We start from the raw sequence: 23,103 nt of genomic DNA on the forward strand, positions 1-23,103 counted from the left end.
ATATGGGAGTATACTTTCTCGGTAAGACCATAATAAATTGTAAGACCATAAGAAAGGTGCAGTGCCACATACTGATCTCTAGAATCCCAATCAATTGATTATCTGCCCTCAGCTCAATTGAAGTACCTCGATGGCTTGGAAAAATAATCCACCAGAACTCAATATACCTTTACTTGTTCTTGGCAACTAGATGGCAAATATGATGTACTTTTACGATCGTTTTCTTGAGCAATTTGCTCATCTGAACTTCTAATAGGAATGACTTCTGATACATTGATTAGGATGACAAAACTAATATACAATATCTAAATACAGATTTCAGTGCAATTTCAATTGGACAAGAGACAATGATACAAGAATGCCCCTCTCTAACCAATTATGTCTAAAGACTACGCGTTCCTGCTGAGAAAACATTATCTGAAGACCACAAATCCTAAACTCTAAACACTAAACAGATGTTGTAATACACAAAATAATGAATTTTCGGATTTGTACATGTACAAGACTTCCCACGACTTTCATCTTTGTACCTGATCAGGAGTGTGACTGCTTGTGGCAGACGACGAGGCTGTTCTGCCATTTAGCATCCCATTATCAACAGGCGGACTCACTCCCCATTTGCCTTCTGACTCTGTCGGCTCTACCACTTTAACGGTTCCATCATTCAACCCTACAGCAAACTGAAAGGGTTCCTGTGGATGGGCAGCTACCACTTGTGGATACAAAATTTGGCTCCTATGACATGGTAAAGGAAAGAGAGATGAGATAAAGGCAACAAGTAAAAAGCTTCATAGATCAGTCAACACTTCAAATCTGGCATTCATACGTCAACATTTCAGTGACACTTAGCTATCTTCGATGAATATTATAAACATAAAGAATTGTACATGACAGGCTACAAAGCAAAGAAAACAACAGAACTTCATAATTTTTTCATTATACTACTCCCTCTATCACATAATTTGCTTGTTCTTGTTACTCCCTCCGTCCCAAATTATTTGCTACATTTGCTTTATCACAAAGACCAAGGAGGGAGTGGGGACCATTGCCATAACAAGAATTAACAAAAAAGCAAATAGGTAAATTGTGGGACCTATGTACTATATATGGAAATATTTACAAAAATCAAGGAATGAGTGATGACAAATTTGTAAATAAAGTGTGGGACCTATGTACTATATATGGAAATAGTTGCAAATGTAGCAAATAAATTGGGACACACCTAAATGGCAAAATGTAGCAAATAAATTGGGACGGAGGTAGTATTAAGTTTGTCCAGGTTTGCCACCATGTTTACACATGCAATGAAGTTCTGTTACTAACAAGGGAAACTTTTAAACTATGATTATAATGATTAGATTCTTGATGAAATGGAATTATCACACTTCAGATCATAAAGATTATTTTTGTCACATCACCATATGCTAGCACAATGAAACAAAATAAGCAAACATCATAGATTGAAAATTCTTCAACTCACCCATTCAATTGAGCATGAGATAGGAATGCTGATGCGGCAATACGGCATCTAAGTTTCAAAGTATCAGCATCATAAACTCCAACGTTGCCATCAGAAAAGGAAGCATAAATTATCAAGCTATTGCATGAGTATGCTGCATAGGATATCGGTGCGGACAGTATACCCTGGGGGATCCACTGCAATTATAGAAGGCACAGAAGAATCACAACCGGCCATCAAAAACCTAGAGAGTACAAAAACAAATTATCTTGAAAAAAACAATCTTATACCTGTCTGATGCATTCCATTTTAGAGGCATCATATATTGCCAGCTGTGTATCATGGAATACCAGCAAACGGGTTTGATCAGAATGAAATTGGACTCGAGTATCACCTGCAGCCGGCTTACCAGCTGGAAGTTGTATTGTAACAGACTTCCTCTTCTCCCAGGTATCAATGCTCCAGACACACAGCTATGGAAGTATGTCCTTAGTTAGAGATACTAGGATAATAGTTAAAGCATACTATGTCTAGTGTTATAGTCATGAAATTCACTCTAATTTGCCAAAGGGTTTAACTACGACCTTCTTCATGCTTGCTTCATTCCACACTGTAAATGAGAAGTTTCAAATTCTAATATATTTATCATTTTTCCATATTAGGAGCAGACAAAAATATCCTGCTTATGACACTAGTAATCAGTCTCCAAGTGTAAACTGTGCCTATACACAGCAAACTTAACTCTAATGGCAAAATCAAAAGAGACAGAAGATCAGAAGAAATATAATAGTAGTGAAGAAACAACTAGACCCTACAACATTTCATGTGTAGATCCCATCACTAGTGACATAGTTAGTCACTCCAGTATTTCTTCACTTCAACATGATTCTCAAAAACATTGGCAAAAGCTAACATCAAAAATTACACTATGTTTCCAAAAGAAATACTAATGCCTTACTTGAGCATCAGCACCAGATGATACTAGGATACCAAGATTGGTTGAAAATGCTAAACCACTTATGCGCTTTGCATGGCCTTTCAGTTTTGATTTCACCTAAGAAAAAGTTATGTAAGATTATACTGATAAAGGAAAAGACTGAAGGAGTTACTCTGCTCTCTACATATGGAAAAACTTACCTCGTCTACTCTAACATTATAAATGTGAATTGTTGAGTCCTCCATTCCAATGGCTATTATATTGTTGTCTTGGGGATGGAATGCCAAGAATGTTGAAGCAGGCGGAGGAGGCATGAATGTTGTCATAACCTGAAAATACAGAACAATATATTTCAAATGATTAAGCTAAACTATTGCGGTAACTCAGCAAAGCAAATGTTGCAAAATCATCAATATGCATACCTTAAATGTCATCATATTGAACAATGACACCTTTCCACCAGCGGCTGACATTACATATGAGTCATTCTTCGAAAGTGCAATACATGGTACAGCTTCTTCAAGGTTTACACCTGAGACATCATTAGTCATAAGAAGACCACTGTTTGGTTGCCAATGCTGAGGAATCACACTGGCAGTGGCCTTTAAAAACCCACCAATTTCAGCAACCTTATTCTCAAATCTAAGCTTTATTTAGTAACGAGTAGAAAACGTTATACTTCAACCATTACCTTCCCACTAGGGTTTTGCTCATTGCGACTCCATTTCCACAACTTCTGGATGCCATTTGAACCAAGGGCCAAGATCCCAACACCATTATTGGTGTAAAGAAGTCGAGCAACCTGGAGCATGCAATATTCAGATTACTAATTGAAATTCTGTGAGATGATGTGTGATTTCAGAGTGTCAATCAACAAACCTTGCTGAAACTTTCCGTGCTTTCTGGTAAAGTCACTAGCCTACATTGGGCAGGCTCCACAATTTCAGTCAACTGCCAAGGTCTGATTTTAGTTTCAATTGCCTCTTCTGCTATCCTCGCTTTTTCCATGCTTTCATTCTGAGGGAAAAGGGTAGGCATCACTAAGCTACATACAGTGAGGTAAAGAGCTAGTATAGAAAGAATATAATTCAAAAGCAGGAGCTTTCGGTCATCTGTACAAGGGAATCTTGACAGTTAATAAATTGTCTATGTTTCTTATCTACACATATTTATATTCAGTGCCACATCAAAACCATTGACTCCAACAAAGCCCTCATCCTAATCAAAACAGATATGTGTCCAGTAGAATCTTGCGCGAAATGAAGATGGCATATCCGGGAAGTCGAAGGGGATCACCATAATCTTTTTTCCACTTCAAACCCCCACACAACATTTAATATTAGTGACTGAAGTGAAACTAAACAGCCACAGAGAAAATCCACAATATACTATCTACTCTTACCAAGTTTATTAGTCATGGCCTCAAAAAAATTCCAATTAGTACAGATAATAATAACATTAACACAGCAGTCCATCGCTCTAAAAGAATCAGGTCATTGAATGTAACCTTAATTGCAGCAGCCTCAATAGGTGTCCTCAATGCTTCGAACGATGGGGCTTCCACAGTCCTCAGTGATTGAAGACCAGCTGCAGTTGCAAGTATTTTGATTCCATTATCTGCGGTGGAGACAGCAAGAAGGTTCCCTTCCTTGTTGAATCTCAAACGTGGAAGACTCTGAAACACAATTTGCAACATGATCAGCATCTCCTTTTCTTTTTCTTTTTCTTTTGGTGGGGGGAGATTTTTATCTTATGTAGGAAATTCAAATATACTTACAGGCAGCCCTCCTTCTGCATCTATATGAGTGAGGATGCTGACATTATCCATGTCCCAAAACTTTATTTGATGATCTTCCCCAGCAGCTAGAAAATGATTTTGTGTCGTGTCAAATTGCACAACACCGTTTGACTTCCTCCTAAATCCAGTGTATGTCCTTTTTATAGCCCCTTCACTCTCATTCCACTCGACCAGGAAAGATTCTCCCTCTTTACTTGTTCCACATGAAAATAATCTGCAACAGAAAGGGTCAATTGTAGCTAAAACATCACATGACACCACAGATTCATATTATGTCTTACATTTAGATAAAGAAAATCAGATTAGCTGGAAATAGAATAGTATCATATCTTTACCTAGTACCATCAGCACTGTAAAGCATTGTAGTACACCAGTGTCCAGGGGCATCATAGTCTACTTTAGAACCCGTATTATCATATAGCCAAGCTTTAATCTTCCCATCAGATGCAGTTGAAAAAATGAACTGGGAAGAAAAGGAAGCACAAAAACATAATGCTATTTGAACAGGAAGCAGTACAGTATCTTATCGATAGTTCCGTACAAATTCATCATCAATCAGATCAATTCATAAATTCACCAGATACATAATAGAGTACAATCTAAATCCCCTACACAGTAGCATTTTTTATTGAGCAGCAATAGATATTCTGATCAGCAGACCTACAGGCTACTACTCAAACACCATTTTCAATATCAGAGCTATTGGCTAATATACCTGGATATTCTCCTTGTGGTGAGGGCATATAGAGTATACAGGTGCTTCGTGGCCTTCAAGATTAAATATTTTTCTTCCAGATAAATCCCACACCTGTTTCATAACAAGCCTTAGAACTTAGAAGGGGCATAAGGACATCATCACCAGCATGCTGAAATTCTGTCAAAAGTTCAAAATTTACTCCACTCTTACCCTAATCAGTTTATCATCTCCACATGTTAGAATACAGAGTTGCTTGTTAGGATAAGAAAAAGCAAGATCATTCACCCCGCCAACATGGGCATCAATCTGCAGGTTTCAGATAGAAAAAGTCAATTATTATGCACAAGACTTCAGCTAAACAAACAGTAAATACTCACTCACCTCCAATTGTTGTCGAAGATCATGAGATCCATAACCATACAAATGGACCAGATGCTTAGAAAAGGCAGTTCCTGCATCATGTAACCAATATATCATGATACAAAAAAAATGAAAATTATAAATATTAAAAAAAAAAAAAAAGAATAAGCTTGAAGCCTGTTAAAGAACTTACATACCCACATAATTCCCATCAGGACTCCATGCTACACGATTTACAGACATTGCATCTTTGGAAAAGACAGCCTGCAAAACAACTAAAGATCATTAGACTCCGCAGACTGGACTTTTTTAATTACAGAAGCACGTGGTCATGAGAATACGGTTCATTTTTCACAATAACCAGTAAATTTTCCAGATAATTGTCTCAAAAGCAGCTCATAGTCTCATACAAAGTAACTGAATTTTAAGCACATACATATATATAAAGGTATTGCAGGATAAACTAGAACAAGAGATGCACATACTGAACAAGAGATATACTACAAGCTGAGATATTAACCTGGAATTGTAAAGAGCACGAAGCCATGTCCCAAATTTTGAATGGCTTTGAGACCAGCTTCTCACGTGATCCCACCTCCCAAAGTGTAATTTCTCCGTTAGACGAACCAACTAGAATAAACATCCAAGTTGGCATAAGACATCAAAAGAAAAATGCATTTATGGAAACACAAGAGGTAATCGATTGAATAGCTTTCATACCAATCAGCAATGTGGAATGTGAGGGATGGAAATCCAAGCTTGTGACAACAGAGCCTTGGTGCAAAGTAAAAGCCACAGTTCTTGGGAGGTCATTCAGCGACCAAGGGGTTTGATGGCGGGGTGTTGGATAAGTAACCTGAATGTCAAGCCATTAGATAAAAGGCAAAAGTCAGTTAAGAAAGCACCCAAAGGAGAAAATTAGCATACTGAGAATTTGAACCTATGTGAACTATCCATAAAATAAGCCCCAAAACAGAGCATTTACCTCCTCCACAGATTGTGCAGGGCGAAGACGCTTCATCAGCTGTTCATGATCAGGATTTTGATAATCAACCATGCCAAGTGTCGCAGGTGGTGTTCTTGGCCTTTTGAGAATTGGGACTACTCAAAAGAAAAGGTGCATCAATTAAGCTCAGAAGAGGGAAAAGAAGTCAACAAGCAGAAGTGCAGAATTCAAACTGAATAATAAGTTAATCTTCTTAACTACAAAGTGCCACCTTTTTCAGCTACAAGCTGTCTATGGAAGTGCAAACTACATTAACAAAGAAGATTATTCGAAGATTTATGAGATAAGAAGTTCCATTAGCAGGAAGCCTCTCAACCATTTTCAGTAGGCTTCATTACAATTCCATGTATTAATCTTCAAAGACCTGGATTACAAGAAATGCCAACCTTGATTTGGGGGAACGGGAATGGATGATGCAGTCACAACTGCTGCTTGAACAGAAGAGGATGATGCATTTGCCATCCAGCCAGCCAAAGCATTAGCACTAGCGGCAGCTGCTGCAGCGGTAGGTTGAAATGGCTGCAAGAAATATATATGAATATTTGGCAATATCAAACAAACTCTTGAGGAAATAATTCTAGCTAGAGATTGTATTTGTAGAAAACATACACCATGAGCTCCGAGCTGTGTATAAACAGCAGGCTTTGCAACAGCAGCAACTGGAAGAGTTACAGGCGCGGGTGGAACGGCGCCATTTGGAGGATTGCATGTGTGGTCAGTGAACAATGTCTTAATATCTGGGTTTGGTCTAGGATTCTTACAAAGCTGATGCTGCCAATTCAAGCTGCACCAAATCCAAGACTCAACAATTCTGATACCAAATATTTACACTCTTCTCTGACAGTACTATTTCATTCATATATGAAGAAGAACAAAAAAAAACTGGCCCATACAACCAAAGCAATGACCAAATAGATCATTTGTTCCTAAAGTGAGTCACACCCAAAAAGAAGAAGAATCCAACTAGGCAGCCAATCACCATAACAACCCTATAAACTCACCACCTAAAACTATTACCTTTGATTAATTAGTGTACGCAGTCTTGATGATCTCAAAGTGGGAAACACCAGCTTGTCACGGAAAAGTGGATTTGCTTCTATCAGCTTTTTAAGCTCTACCAACATTATATTACGAGCTGTTTTGGTGTCACCATACTTAGAAAGCTGCTCATTTTCCCTGAAGTACACCCAGAAAATTCACAATTATGATCTTGAGATTATCCAAGCAATCAACGGACGAACGCATATATTAAGACATTCTTAAGTATTACGAGAACCCCAACATTTTCAGGATATAAGGACATATATTAGGGCATTAGGTCTCGGGGTCTGACTGCAGCCACCTAGAACTTGTCTTGCATGATATATACATTGAGGTAAAACATTATCGGATGTTTCATTGATGGCATATAGATAGCAAAAGTACCATGGCTCAGCCAACTAATAACATGAATCATTATTAGTCATCATCTATAATAGAAAGCAACTCAATTGCATAGACTACTGTACATATCCACAAACTCATTGTAAAACCATCCAATTACCTACAACTATAAAAATAAAATCAGAAATACAATATAATAGTATTAAGACTATTAACCCATTGACTCTAAAGGTTGAGAATCTACAATACTATTGCACGCAAGACTTCATGCTCTCAAGTGATGCAGCAATCAGCATCAATCCAAAGGATAAAGAATCCATATTCCATCCTTGGACATTTGCCACATCAACTAAGGAGCGCTCCCAGGTCCACCTAACAATTGCCAAATAGACACCCACCAAGAGCAGTGATGGGGAGTCCGTTAGGCACCCAAAATTGTCTTCTTCCGAAAGCAGCAACCGTTATCCTTAGAGATCCATTGCTTTTTATAGAGTTACTTTCTATATGCAAATTACCTAAACTTCAAAACAAATTATTCAAATTGACCTCCTTTCCATAATTGTAGTAACAGTTACTTCTTTTAAGGTGTACAGAAAGCCAGAAAGAGCAGTCATGTAGACGGGATTCAAATTGATCTCACACCAATATATTACCAAGTCTACTATCACCAACATAAATGTTATTACTTCCTACATAAGGTCAGTAGAACAAACCTGAAATTATTAAGAGTTAGTAGTTGCGTTATTTCCTTATAGAGCTCCTCATTAAATGTTGAAAATACTTTCAAGTCACCAACAAGTATCTCAACAGCCTTAGATTTGTCTTGCCTGAGAAAATCAAACCAATGTTAATAACACCAAATTCACATTCAAGCAACAACAGAATGACGATAATTTACTCAATTCGATGAAACACAAAAAAAAAACATACCGGTCAAGAGCTTCCAAATACTTCTGTTTCCTAATTTCAAAGAATATCTTCATAGAGTATCTGTTATCATCCACTTTAGTAAACCCAGACAAATACTTCTCAACCTCTTCCCACTCTCCTGCTTGAACTTTCTCCTCGAAGTACTTCATGTTGAAGAAAAACCCTGATTCTTGTTCAAGCCTTTATTCATTTACCAAAAATTCAAAAATTCAATCAAATTACTACATCAACATTTCTAGACCCTTCATAATAACATTCAACCATTTCATCCAAAACCCTAACTAAATTCAAAATTCGAGCTCCAATAAATGAAATTCAAGCCTACCCCATTTACCAAAAATTCAATTAAATTACTACATCAACATTTCCAAAACCCTTCATAACAACATTCAACCATTTCATCCAAAACCCTAATCTACAAATTCAAAATTCGACCTCCAACGGCTTCCTAACTCCCAAAAAAACAGCTCATATCTTTCCTTTACATTCTTTTGAATAATTTCTCCGCGGAAAAACCCAAGATACGAAATTTAAAAATTTAAAAATAATAAATAAATAAAACTCATTTTTAAATAATAAACAGAGTACGAAAAAATACCTGTGAACAGATTCCTTAAATTTCTCTTCTTCAAGGAATTGGAGTATGAGAAACACCAATTCCCTACTTAACGACGACATTTTTTGGGCGAAATAATCCAGAAATCCAGATCAAATAAAACCCCCAAATTTCACTTCTTAGATCACAAACCCAACAACAAAAACTTCCTTCTCACACCAAAAAATCAAGTACTACAAAACATAGATACAAAAAAGAATCGCATTTAAAGCTCACAATTTCTAGGGTTTATTATAAATATTAGCTTAAAAAGGGGGTAAAAAAGAAGAAGAAAGAGTTTATGGAGGCTCAAACTTCGAGAAATTCTAGGGTTTCAAAGCTTGATAAGGAAGGCTAAGAAAGACGGAAACTACTCTATATAAGAAAGAGCGGAGGAGAGAGAAAGGAAGATAAAGGTGGTGGGGGTGTGGGTTGTAAGAAGAGAGAGAAAGCTTAAATAAAGCTAAAGTTCTTTCCTTTTTCTACATTTTCTCTCTCTTGATAAGTTATACGTCTTATCTTATTGCAGAGTGATAAGTTGTAGGGATTATATGATAAGGTGATAAGTGGTGTTTGAGAGGCTATCATTGCGTGTGATTTTAGATAAAGTTAAGTAGTACTACCGGATTTCAAACCACTAACTCAAAATTGAGTTGAATATTCGCTATAAACGTCCATTTTTTTGACTACTACTGTTTTTTCTTTTTCTTTTTTTTCTGGATCTTGAGTTTTTGTTTTTTTTACGTGATATATTGCGTGTTTGTTTTGATTGTGCGGGGAAAGTGGTGTTAACTCGTGGCCCGTGTAATAAGTTCAATACAGTACGGTCTACACGACTATACTATATGGCCAATATTCAAGGTTATTTCTTCACCTAATCTAGATTTTATCTAATAAGTTGTATGTATTTGAATTCATTGTTTTAAAATGGTTTGAATCTTCATATACCCCTCTTAACTCAAGAATAAAACAGTTAGTCTTATAAGAGACTGTCTACTTTTAATTTATAAGTAGGCGCGGTTCAAGTTTAATGTTAAAAAGATAATGGACCATCTTTCTTAATATAGTAACTACTTTAATTTATTTAATGATCATTTTAATATATATAGTGATCAGCTCAATCTATTCAGTAATAACATTCTTTGATTCATTTAGTGACTGATTTAGTTTATTTTAGTAACTAGTTTAATTCATCCCATAATTCAATCAATAACATTGTTTGTTGTAATTCGATATTCAAAGGAAAACAAGAGAAGGAGAAGAGAATGGACGACTAGGATGGTGCAAGATACCTATAAAAAGTGTTAGGTTAGAGAGAAATGGAATGGGATTCTTTGGCGAATGTAGGCTTGGGTTGTCTAATTTTATATTAAAATTAGACCGTCTATTATAATAATTTGTGAAATCACAAATTATTAAAATAGACGGTCTAATTTTAACATAAAATTAGAATAATTGAAGAATGACTTTTTGTAACAAGCTCATTTCATTTACTCTAACCTAACACTATCCTAGTCATCCCTTATCTTCTCATTCCTTAGTTTTCTTGATTATCGAACTACAACAGACAGTTTCAAAAAATAACTAGCTAATCTTACCGAACGGATTAAAGTAGTCATTAAATGGGTTAGAGAATATCATTACTAAATAGATTAATCTGATCAGGAAATAGATTAAACGGGTTCCTAAATAAATTTAACTAGGCATTGTATTAGAATATGTGGTATGTTCTCTTCTATTATTGGGCTTGGGTCGTCTAGTTTAGTATTAAAAGTATGTGGTCTCTTACAAGACCAACTGAGGATAATGAATACATATATTGCTAATTACAAGACATTATTGATAATGAATATATATATTTATTTATTTATTTATTTATTTATTGGGGGGATCAATTTTTTTTAGAGGGATATAGCTCTAATGAACAAGTGTTGTAACTCTAACCCAATTTTGTGGTTGAGATTCATTCTCATTTCTCAAGTAAAGAGCCTTCTCACGTGATATTACCCATCTATATATACACCTCCTTTATGTTTTTTTAATATTGCATGTTTTGACTGTGTAGGTTTGTCAATGCACTTATTTGACTTTAGATGTCTTTTGTTACATATTAGTAAAAATTATATAGACTATATACAAATAAAGTACGCATTGAAACGAATCAAACAAAACCCTACATGACTATATTTTTTTTCGAAGAATTAAAACATCAAAATTATAAAAACCTATATAATTGAATAGCCTAATGTGAGAAAAAAGAATCATAGTCGTGTATATTATTTTGGTTGGTGTAAAAAAAGTTGTCTTCTTACCCTCGATGAATTCCTACTTCAGCTACTCAGTTTATTTAATTTAGGTTATTTTACTATATTTAAATCTCATTCAACATGGACCCCTTGTACTAATTATCTCTTTCTTTAACTCAATTCTTATATACTTAGTTTTACTTTGCATATTTGATGAACCATCCCCATTATAAATCGATAATTATGGAACTTCAATTTATTTTAATTGCTCCTAATCATTTGAGCACGTAACTTTAATTTAGAGTCAACAATTAGGTATTATGAATATTGTAACGTGAACTATGAGTCATGTGAGATTAAATATAGTTGAAGCTTCAACTTAGAAGTGAAAATAAGTATATCGAAATCCAATTCAAATTGCATCAAACTGCATTTTTCATAATTAAAATCAAGGGACATATAAATATATCACAATATAGAATTTTTTTAAAAAAATAGAATTGTCACTAATAGTGGTGAATGAGAGAATAAGGAAAGATGGAAGGAAATGAGTAAGGGACGAGGGAATGTGAAGGAAAAGGTAAAATTGTATAAAAGGGTGGGGGGAAATGTTAACAACTAATGATAACTCTTTGGTGTCTACTGAAGATGTGAATTTTACATCTATCAGATAAATTAGTACCAATATATCTTTGTAGGAAAATTGGACATAAATAATTCACCTTTGTCCGATCTGCCAAAGTTAATTATAACATTGGATTATTTTGGAATTATTCAACCTTTGCTTACTAAATCGATTTTTTGGTCCTAGGAACTCGTGACTTGGCAAACCAGTAAACCAAGTTAATTTTTTATTCAACTTTTGCCCGACTAAATTGGACCCAACCCCAACCACCGGACCCCACGCTATTGCTTTTTAATATACACACTATTGCTTTTTAATATACACACTATTGCTTTTTTTTAATCTACACACTAAAAAGGAGTGTGTGGGGTTGTTGGTGGTACTAGGGGGGTTGGTGGTGGTGCTGGTAGGGGCCGTGAGATTGGTGGAGGTGCTGGGAGTGGGTTCATGCGGTTGGTGGCGGTGATGTCGATGTTGGGTGGGAGCTGCAGGGATGGGTTGGTGGTGGTAGATTTAGGGTTGAGATATTAATGTTAGGGGTTATGGATTAGGAGGTTACGGTTCAGGAAGGTTAATTAGCGCTTAATTGGGTTTCATTAGATTTAATTAGGTTAGTTAGTGGTTGATTTAACTTTATTGATGTTATGTCCTAAATATTTTCCTAAGCTGAACTCTGCAGGTGGAGTGTTTACCGCAGCTAGAAGGCATCAGATAGCAGCTAAAGCAGGCAAATACGAAGTATGCAAGATAATCCGGTTGGAAAAACATTAGATTCTGACCAAGACCAAGTCAAGTAGGCCGTTATGCCAAAGAAATAGGATGAAAGTTGGCAAGCAGAAGAGAAGATCTCCCTTGATTTTAGGAGTTATGGCACCTTCTTAGGGGGTTTGTTATGCAACGTTCAAATGGGGGAATAACGTTTAAAAAGTGTACTAGTATAAATAGAAGGGAAAATACTCTGGAAAATATAAGTCTTTACATTGCTTTTTACATTCATACTTTCTCTTCTACATTTACAATATTCGCAAGTGTATCTAGTACAAGCTGCTAGCTGTTAGCTTTAAGTTGTAACTCTCTTACATAGTGGATTGGTGGACCCAATTCCACCTGCGATTTTTACCCTTTTTCTTGGGGTTTTCCGCGTCACCATTTCTTGGTGTCTTTGTCTCTTCTTCTGCTATTCTTTAATTTCGTAGCTAGCTTCTTTTATTGTCCCTAGCTGCATTTGCATTAGCTGTAGATCCTCAGCTAAGTTCTGCCTGATCAGAATTTGGCATAAACAATTGACTAACAGCATTAACGATCATTAGTCATTAAGTATATTACGATGATTTCTCAAAACCATAGGAAAACTTGATGAATTTTGAAAAACACGAAAATACGAGGTGAATATTGAAAAACCTCAAAGTTACCCGATAAAATCTGTTAATTTTATTCTTGAATCAAACATGGGAAACTAACAACTTTTCCTTCATTTTCTTTCTCATTTGCTAAATGCCGCCCTAGATTTTCCTGCTAACGCCCTGTATAAATACATATACATGTATTTATATTTTAACACTCAATATACTACTCTCTTTCACCCTCCCTCACTCTTTTTACTCTCCATCACTCCCTCACTACATCTCTTTCATCAACAAGGATCTCCCATCAAAAACTCCGGCAATTTTTCCGGCAATAGTAAATCCGGCGACAATAACCCGACAACTTTTCCGACTAATTTTCCGACCACATTATTGCATTATTAATATTAATGAAATTTTATAATTCTTTTAATACACAAAAATCAGACTATATTGACTTAAAAAAAAAAGTGTCCAGGCACCTAAATTAGGTGTCCGAACCTGTGGTCAGGCACCTAAATTAGGTGCCCAACCACAGGTACAGGCGCCTAATTTAGGTGCCTGTACCTGTGGTTGGGCGCCTAATTTAGGTGCCTGACCACAGGTTCGGGCACCTAATTTAGGCGCCTGTACCTGTGGTTGGGCACCTAATTTAGGCGCCTGACCACAGGTTCGGGCACCTAATTTAGGTGCTTGGACATTTTTTTTTAAAGTCAATATAGTCCGATTTTGTGTATTATAAGAATTATAAAATTTATTTAATATTAATAATGTGGCCTAAAAAGTTGCCATCAACAAGGATCTCCCATCAAAAACTCCGGCAATTTTTCCGGCGACATTAACTCCGACAACTTTTTCGACTAATTTTCCGGCCACATTATTGCATTATTAATATTAATGAAATTTTATCATTCTTTTAATACACAAAAATCAGACTATATTGACTTAAAAAAAAAGTGTCCAGGCACCTAAATTAGGTGCCCGAACCTGTGGTCAGGCACCTAAATTAGGCGCCCGAACCTGTGGTCAGGCACCTAATTTAGGTGCCTGTACCTGTGGTTGGGCGCCTAATTTAGGTGCCTGACCACAGGTTCGGGCACCTAATTTAGGTGCCTGTACCTGTGGTCAGGCACCTAAATTAGGCGCCTGACCACAGGTTCGGGCACCTAATTTAGGTGCTTGGACATTTTTTTTTTAAAGTCAATATAGTCCGATTTTGTGTATTATAAGAATTATAAAATTTAATTAATATTAATAATGTGGCCTAAAAAGTTGCCATCAACAAGGATCTCCCATCAAAAACTCCGGCAATTTTTCCGGCGACATTAACTCCGACAACTTTTTCGACTAATTTTCCGGCCACATTATTGCATTATTAATATTAATGAAATTTTATCATTCTTTTAATACACAAAAATCAGACTATATTGACTTAAAAAAAAGTGTCCAGGCACCTAAAATTATGCGCCGAACCTGTGATCAGGCACCTAAATTAGGCGCCCGAACCTGTGGTCAGGCACCTAAATTAGGTGCCTGTACCTGTGGTTGGGCGCCTAATTTAGGTGCCTGACCACAGGTTCGGGCACCTAATTTAGGTGCCTGTACCTGTGGTCAGGCACCTAAATTAGGTGCCTGAACCTGTGGTCGGGCACCTAATTTAGGTGTCTGGACACTTTTTTTTAAGTCAATATAGTCTGATTTTGTGTATTAAAAGAATTATAAAATTTAATTAATATTAATAATGTAATAATGTGGCCGGAAAAGTTGTCGGATTTATTGTGCAGGAGATATTGTCGTCGGAAAGTTTGCCGGAAAATTGTCGGAGTTCTCGGAAAGTTAGCCGGAATAATTGCCGGAGTTATTGTGGATGAAAGAGATGTAGGGACGGAAATACAACCCATGTATAAAAATACAGGGCGTAAACTGGAAATTTTAGGGCGGCGTTTAGCAAGACCCTCTTTTCTTTCCATTTCTCCTTTCTATCAAACAAGATGTCCAAGACCAAAACAAAGAGGAGGCAAGTAAAGAAATACATCATCCAAATATGAATATCTCCAGTTGTTTGCTCATCAGTCTCTGTCAGATATGAGATATCGAGTGAACTTAAACTGAAGCTGTAAAAAAGGTACTCCTACTGTGCTGCTGCCTCTCTGATCATTACGTCCACTGATCTTGCACTACTATATTGTGCTTCCATTATTATAGATTCACGTTTCTCTTTAGTTCTCAATTAGGGTTTCATAGTTTCAAAACTTTCATCGATTGATTACAATTTACAAAACATATCATCCTTTCCTATTTTGTCAATTCAGCTACGACCCAGTTTAATTCAGCACTCAACTAAGCATATTGGGGTTTTGTAGTTTCCTCAGTTTTCTGATTTTGTAGAAGTTCAGAACGATTGTAGTTGCATTTGTTTTCGATTGTATCTGTTAATCTGTTGAAACTTTGATATCTTCGTTTAAATGTTTAAGGGTTGCCATAATTTGATAAAATTAGGGTTGTGCTGTTATGATTTAGGGTAGACGTTGAATTCATAAATGGCCTATAAAGAGAATAGAGAAGAAAAATAGTCGAATGAGAAATATATTGTTGCATTTCAGCATTGATTAGTTATGCCACATTTTGATAACATATGGGTTAAAGAGTGGGGGTTAAGGTTTTCTTCATTTTATTTTTTGTTACAAGTTCTTTTCATTCCGAAGAATATTCAATGTAAAAATTACACTTAGAAGTTTGATGCTAGAATGGAAGTTGTGCCTTTTGGATAATATGATTGCTTTACACTTAGTATCATTGTTGTGAATGAGAAAATATGAACGATTGAGGAAATTAATTTTGAGAATGTCCACTAGTTAAAGATTTACCGTTATGAGAAAATATAAAGCTGTTTTCGAGAACCACGATTACCGCATATGTAGCACTAAATGAGAGAGGGGATATGGAGAAAAATAGAATTATGTGAGGAGAGGAACTCTTGTTTGGTGTTTGGTTTAAGCTTGAGTTGGATTAAAGTTAAAGGGTTCATCAATTTGGTAGGAAAAGTAGTTGTTGTGGTTGAGGTAGAAGATAGATTGCTACTACCTCTGATGGTTCTGTTACATTACAGTGCAAATAGTCATCTCATTGCTATTGTGATTCTATCATTCTACGATTCTTTAAAACATGGCCATTATGAGGAATTTGTTATACCTTCGCTTACCTCTAGAATAATTTCCCTTGTCGTTAAGGTAAAATTCGAGATGGCAGTTTTCCTCAGTTTTCTTGGATAATTGCTGAAGTTAATAATAGATCGGTCGTGAAATCAAAGGATCATTAGACCGAAGGGAAAAAGCTTGATGTACCCAGTAGGGTCATAGCAAAAAAAATTTTTTGTTCTCTATATTTAGTGAGTTTATGTACCATTTTTTCTGTCAAAAGTCAATCAAGATTAATGAGGATACAGTAGAGGATGGTATCTCAAATATAAATGATTTAATGAAAATTTAACCAGAGGGATTAGCCTAGACCCCGATATTTCCATCTCTTTGCTCCCTTTGACTTCTGAGCTACCAACAACTACTTTTTCAGCATAAATGTGTCCAGACTCACCTTTTTATTAACTGCTAACAAGTTCTCATTTTCTTTGCATTAGGAATAAATTTTGCGTACTACTCAGGCTTTGTTCACTTCACCTGTAATTAACTGAACTGAAATGCTTTTTGTAGATATAATTGCTTTTTAGTAATTAAAACTTGGATGTACTGATTTGAACTGATTTTTCCTCACGAATACTAATTTTTACCGATTAACATTTAGTCTTTGCCTTTTTGGTGATTTAAACTGATTTTTCATTGATTGGAATTGATATTAACTGAATATTGCAGTATTTCAATTAGTTAAGTCAACTGGCCCTGAATGCATATGGCAAACATAGAATATCTAACATACAGATTCCAGAATGTGTTGTTGCCTTTCCAAATCTGATTTTGGCAAATTTCACAAAATTTGGTAGTCCTGCCAATCGTGTATCATATATATCTTTTTGAGCGGAACAGTGTATCATGTTATGCAGAGGTTGTTGTGTGTGCTTACTCTGTCATCCTGATCTGAATTATATGACTTCTGGAGGGTAGTCTGACAAGTTGTGGCTCACCCATTACCTGTAATGTTGGATCACATCACTCGGTTTCTCTTATCGTCCCTTTTTTCGTGTGGCAAGGGGTGGAGTATGATGGCATGTATATATCTTTATATAAATTACTGATATAGAAGTATGCACATGTATATTTGATTTGTAACTCACATTAGCCTATGATCCAGTGGAGGAAATTATGCAAAACAGAAGTGGCATTTTTTTTTTTTGATGTGTAGTGAACTCTAGTATACTTTTCCCTTCAATTTCGTTGGAACATGAAGCAGTATGAGGTCATCTTGCCAATTTATAGTTGGAGTTTGAGTGAGTTGGTAGAGATTGCTGGGCATTGCTTAAGTTTTCTTATAAAAAAAAGAATAAGAATTGTGAGATCAATAAGATTTGGTTTCTAGTCATTGGAAATTATAGCACCAAAGTATAACTCTTAGTTTGCTATTAGGAGAGCTTGATGAAATTTATCAAAACATGAGGATGCATAGTAATGTTTGTTCTATTTCCTTAATAGTTTGTTTGGATAGGGATTTTTGGAGGGAACGTGAGAGAAGGGATAACGATGGATTCAGTATTTCTTGTTTGGCGAAAACCGGGGTAAGGGAAGGTTAGGGAATTGGAAGGATTCAGTTTCCTTCCCACCTTAGTAAAACCAAATCTTTCCAATGGAAAGATTTGTAAGGAAAATGCAAGCTCTCTCTTCCCTCCCCTTTTCGTCTCCTACCCTCCCTACCTTTCCCTCATCATTGCTATCCAGACAGAGTGTAAAGGATTGTGTTCTTGTAGGCTGTTGCTATTGGTAATGTATACCAAAGTTTGATTTGCAGCTCTATACACATATCCTGCAAGCGTGCAATTTATTTAAAATTTGCCTTTTCCACTAGCAAGCCTTTTATATCCTTTTGCCTAATGGCTTCGTTTATACATCTATTTTCACCTTCATGTTCTTTCAGCTTTTGTAATGCTGGAAGAAGGATTGTCGGCAAGGGAGATGCAATGACTGCTCACTGTGCTTTTGTTCCTTATGAAGATGATGCAATTATAAAGCACAGGAATAGGTAGGGGTGTAAGTTATTTGGTTAAAAATCGAAAACCAAACCAAACCAAACCGAATTAGTAATTTGGTTTGGTTTTTTTTTAAATTCGGTTTGGTTTGGATTCAAAAAAAATATTTTTTCGGTTTTTCGGATTGGATTGGTTTTGGTTTTGAAAAACCAAAAAAACCGAATTATTGTCACTTAACATACGAATTTTGTCTATTATTTTTTTGTGTTTCTTTTTTTTAGTATTAATTACGAAAATACAAAAATATTGTCACTTAAAATACAAATTATCAGAAAGTTTGGTTTGAATTCGGTTTGGTTTTTATCTTGGTTTGATTTAATTTCATTTCGGTTTGGTTTGGATTTTGGAATATGAAAAAAAATTGGTTTGTTTTGGTTTGGATTTTGAAAGATAAAAAAATCCGGTTTGGTTTGGTTTGGTTTGGTTTTTGGTTCATATTTTGGTTTGGTTTGGTTTGGATTGAGTCGAATTTCGGTTTGGATTTGGTTTGGAAATTTCAAAACCGAATTTATTTCGGTTTGGTTTGGTTTTGACCTAAAACCAAACCAAAAACCGAACTTACACCCCTAGGAATAGGTCGAAAATGTGATTTCCATCACGATTATGGTGACGGTCGGTGATCCGTGAGCGGGGATGGTTGTTGTACCGCCAAATATCGGCTCAAACGTTTTTTTTACACTTTTACGATGCGGGTAGTATCGGCTTGGTAGATTTGAAAACCTTTACGACACAGGCGATACGATACGATGTGGGCCTTGTTTTAACACCATGAGCTCAGGCTTCTCACACAAGCAATCACGACCAAAAGAAATTTACTGCCGATGTCAGTGAATACGAGAGGAATGCAGAAAGCTACGATGATTAGAGAGACTCATGAAGGCCTTTCTGCAAGAGCTTACCATTTTGGAGGTTCCATTATTGAAAAGCAAAGCAGTGTTTATGCAAATTTGAGGGAGAAAGAATATTTTAGTGAGTTAAAAGATCAGGTCCAGGCAGAAATTGAAGGTCTAAAGAACTTGAAGCCAGCAAGATCAAGAGAAAATACAAGGAAGAGTGCGAGGCGATATGAAAGATAATTGCTATGCAGCCCCCTCGGTCTGAAACAGAGAAGACAATAGTAGGACATGAGAAAAGAGAAGACAATAGTAGGACATGAGAAAGAGATAGCTGCCTTGAAAGCAGAATACATGGCTAGTTCGAGACTATTGAAACTTCGCAAGAAGCAGATTTTTTTGCTATTACATTTGGTAAGTCATAAATCTGCTGTAGATTTCTTTTTTTGACAGAAAGTATCTGCTGTAGTCCTTTCCCCCTCTAGTTGGGGAAACTGACCAGTATCTCATATCCAATCCAATTACCTGACCCGAACCTGAACATCACCCAGATTTCGTGACCCACTTATAATGCGAACCGAAACTGATCAAACCCGACATTAATACTAATGACTGCTAGTGATAATTTATCACAAATCACAATAAACAAAGTGAAAATTTGACCCACTCCGAACCCAATATGAACACCCTGTTTGTTACCTATAGTTGTGAACTGTGACATGCAAGTTTTTCCATACACTCTTAATGTATGCTGGTTCTACATTATGTGGAGTGGTAATGCAATTCGATCAAAAGTACTATGTAAAATCCTCAGTTTGAAGAAGAGAACCATCTTTTCTTTACTAATCATATTTTGGTTTATTGCAGTTGACAATAGAGGATGTGCTGAAGAATCCTGCTGAACAACAGAAGGTTGGTCCAGATGATACAAGCCGAAATGCAAAAGCCAAGAACATCGATTATCAATTTACTTTATTGCTGCTAACCAAGGGTTATATGAATAATTATGAAATATTATGATCCAGTGATTCTTGTTGTGCAGGATGAGGAACATTTTGTTGAACAATGCATGCCATGTTCTCAGATTAATTAGGATCTATTAAATTTTGGTTATTGTAAGGCCTTCGAAGCACGTAGTCAATGATCTGGAAAGAAGACCATGTCGCGAGGGCCAGCCGGCCAGGCTAGAAAGAACACCTGGAGTTCCTGAAGTACACCGAGTGACTAAGGGTAGAGATGCAAGTACTCCACAAGGAGGTTGTAACTTGTATCATACAAATCAAAGATCACTGTGAGGAACAGAAAATGTTAGGAAACTAGGCGAAAAAACAAATTGACAACGCTTGATATACAGTCAACGAAACATTTATATGTCATAATTCATGTGATCTGTGATCTGGGCGACTAGGCTCTACTACATTAGTAGATTGTATGTGGAATCTATATCACTATATGTAAAAGAAATTTGAAACAATTATTTTTCCTTTTCCCCATGATTCTATCCTTTAATTTTTGCCATGAGTGATCTGCACTACCTACAACTAAACACAACTGAAATTACCCCAAAAAAAAATTTAATTTTCAAAAAACCTTTTATAACTTTTTTTTTTTTCAAAAAAATATCTTTTGAATTATTATTTTCATAAAGCTGCCTTTAGCAAAATCTTTACAATATACTACCACTTAATAGTTTTAGTTAAGTTTGACCGTTAAATTGTTGTTTGATCATCACGTGCTACTTACGTGAGCTTATTTGCAAAAGTTTCCCTCCCGAACGACTCATGGCCTCGTTGGAACACAACTTTCCTCCCTCCCGAATGACCCGCGACCTCGTCGGAAGCCAACTACAATTTGAGTTTGAAAACGTCTAGCGTTAATAGCACGAGTTTGAAAACGTCTAGCGTTGATAGCAAGTGATTGTCAAATCTCATTTCAACTGTCAAACATAACTAAAACCGCTGAGTGGTAATGTTTCAAAAAGAATTTACTATAAAAAGTAGTTTTCGAAAAAAAACTTTGAATTTTTTGCAAGAAAGTTTGTAAAAAGGTATTCCCTCCGTCCCAATTTATTTGCTACATTTTGCCATTTAGGTGTGTCCCAATTTATTTGCTACATTTGCAACTATTTCCATATATAGTACATATATAGTACATAGGTCCCACACTTTATTTACAAATTTGCCATCACTCCCTCCTTGGTTTTTGTAAATATTTCTATATATAGTACATAGGTCCCACAATTTACCTATTTGCTTTTTTGTTAATTCTTGTTATGACAATGGTCCCCACTCCGTCCTTGGTCTTTGTGATAAAGCAAATGTAGCAAATAATTTGGGACGGAAGGAGTAGTATTTTGCAAAAAATAAATTATTAAAAAATAGAATTAAAAAAAGTTTGTAAAGTTTGTCTATTAGCCCTTAATTTCTTTTGATGATTAGTTTAATTTTAGTAACTAGACCTACTTTTATTGTTGCACTTTTCGAACTTCGTAAATTTTTTTATTGAGATTTAGACATTTAGTTAAGGTGAAATTTTTATATTGAGATTTAGTTAGGGTGGTGAGCTCCGTTAAGGAGCTTCCAAAAATTGACGGGTAAGTCCTACCAAAGTAAGGCAGGGATCTCACTCGCCTTAAGATAAGTGTGTTCGTTTAGGTGGTGTCGGCACGACCCGTCGTCACTATACGTTCATCAACGAGTCGCCACGCACCCCTGACAGGACGGGTTAAAATTTTTCAGTATACCGAAAGCTGTATTTATTAAGCTCTGCATCCTGCCAATCTTCTGAGTCTTCGATGTGGGATAGTGCGTGTATGTGTCTTTTGCATATCATGAAGTGCCGCAGAGCTCTATCATTAGGAAACGAAATATTATGCAATTATTGTTCATTTAAACACATGATTGTTATCCTTTTCTAAAAACAAAAACTACAAAAATAAAAGCAAGAGTAGTTCGTCTTGTAAGAGACTGCCTACTTTTAAATTAAAATTAGGCAATGGTAAACCCAATATTATAAAGAAAATTAGCCCAATAGGCCAATAGTGACTATTTTTTTTTTTCGGTAGCTAGTTTAATCCATTTAGTGACTAGGTCTACTTTTATATTAAAATTAGACCGTCTCTTTTAATAATTTTTGAAGCAAGAGAATGGGTTTTATTTTTGTAATTGGTAGAATATTTTAAAATTATTAATTAACATTGATGAGTTGAAATTCACTCATTATTACTTAAGCGGTGGACAAAAGTTTCTTTTCCCAATTAAACAAAAATATTTTAGTACTTTATGTTAAAAAATAAGTCATTATTAAACTTGGTATTATTTTGAATACTTTTTTTTAAACTTGTAGGTTAAGACCCCTGTTATTTCTTAACAATCAAGCTTGGTTGGTGGAGATAGTAGGAAATTTACCTTGTGATTTTTAAGTCACAAATTCGAACTCCACCACATACTTGTGTTTGGGAGTAAGGATTCTATTACATCCCCCTACTATCAAGTGTTGATCTATGTAGCTTGATTGGCTGACTTGCGAAAAATGATGGTCAATTAGGATCCTTCTTCTTACAAGGGGGTTCCAATGAAGGTCCAAAAAAAAAAATTAGTTTATAACATTTTAATTGGATAGTATTTTTTTTTTTTTTGTACTTTGTATTTGAAATCGTGGGGAAAACTAAGGAACACCCATGTGAAAATGGATTTTGACA

The 23,103-nt window shown here is 35.8% G+C and overlaps 1 protein-coding gene, 1 long non-coding RNA gene and 1 other non-coding gene across 3 annotated transcripts; 2 read left to right on the top strand and 1 right to left on the bottom strand.

Annotated features, from left to right (window-relative positions):
- Positions 1–205: 205 nt before the first annotated feature.
- Positions 206–9,683, bottom strand: LOC104890350 (topless-related protein 3). The gene is made up of 24 exons (XM_010675802.4): positions 9,169–9,683; positions 8,571–8,750; positions 8,354–8,467; positions 7,275–7,433; positions 6,867–7,041; positions 6,644–6,776; positions 6,237–6,352; positions 5,972–6,107; positions 5,772–5,881; positions 5,449–5,515; positions 5,273–5,343; positions 5,102–5,197; positions 4,910–5,002; positions 4,530–4,657; positions 4,174–4,408; positions 3,904–4,071; positions 3,276–3,413; positions 3,088–3,198; positions 2,819–2,998; positions 2,597–2,725; positions 2,418–2,513; positions 1,750–1,932; positions 1,481–1,656; positions 206–735 (listed from the first exon to the last, which is right to left on the bottom strand). The coding sequence occupies exons 1-24, from the start codon at positions 9,246–9,248 to the stop codon at positions 519–521; spliced, it is 3,291 nt and encodes a 1,096-aa protein (XP_010674104.2). The 5' UTR covers positions 9,249–9,683; the 3' UTR covers positions 206–518.
- A 5,660-nt stretch (positions 9,684–15,343) lies between these two features.
- Positions 15,344–20,218, top strand: LOC104890347 (uncharacterized). Its single transcript, XR_008969156.1, has 3 exons — positions 15,344–15,504; positions 18,459–18,563; positions 19,147–20,218. It is a non-coding gene; the product is annotated as an uncharacterized LOC104890347 (transcript).
- Positions 20,219–20,256: 38 nt separating this feature from the next.
- On the top strand, positions 20,257–20,522 carry LOC130591307 (uncharacterized). Its single transcript, XR_008969157.1, has 2 exons — positions 20,257–20,315; positions 20,446–20,522. It is a non-coding gene; the product is annotated as an uncharacterized LOC130591307 (long non-coding RNA).
- Positions 20,523–23,103: the final 2,581 nt, after the last annotated feature.

The sequence above is a fragment of the Beta vulgaris genome, chromosome 4, assembly GCF_026745355.1.
Source record: "Beta vulgaris subsp. vulgaris cultivar EL10 chromosome 4, EL10.2, whole genome shotgun sequence".
Classification (NCBI taxonomy): Eukaryota; Viridiplantae; Streptophyta; class Magnoliopsida; order Caryophyllales; family Amaranthaceae; genus Beta; species Beta vulgaris.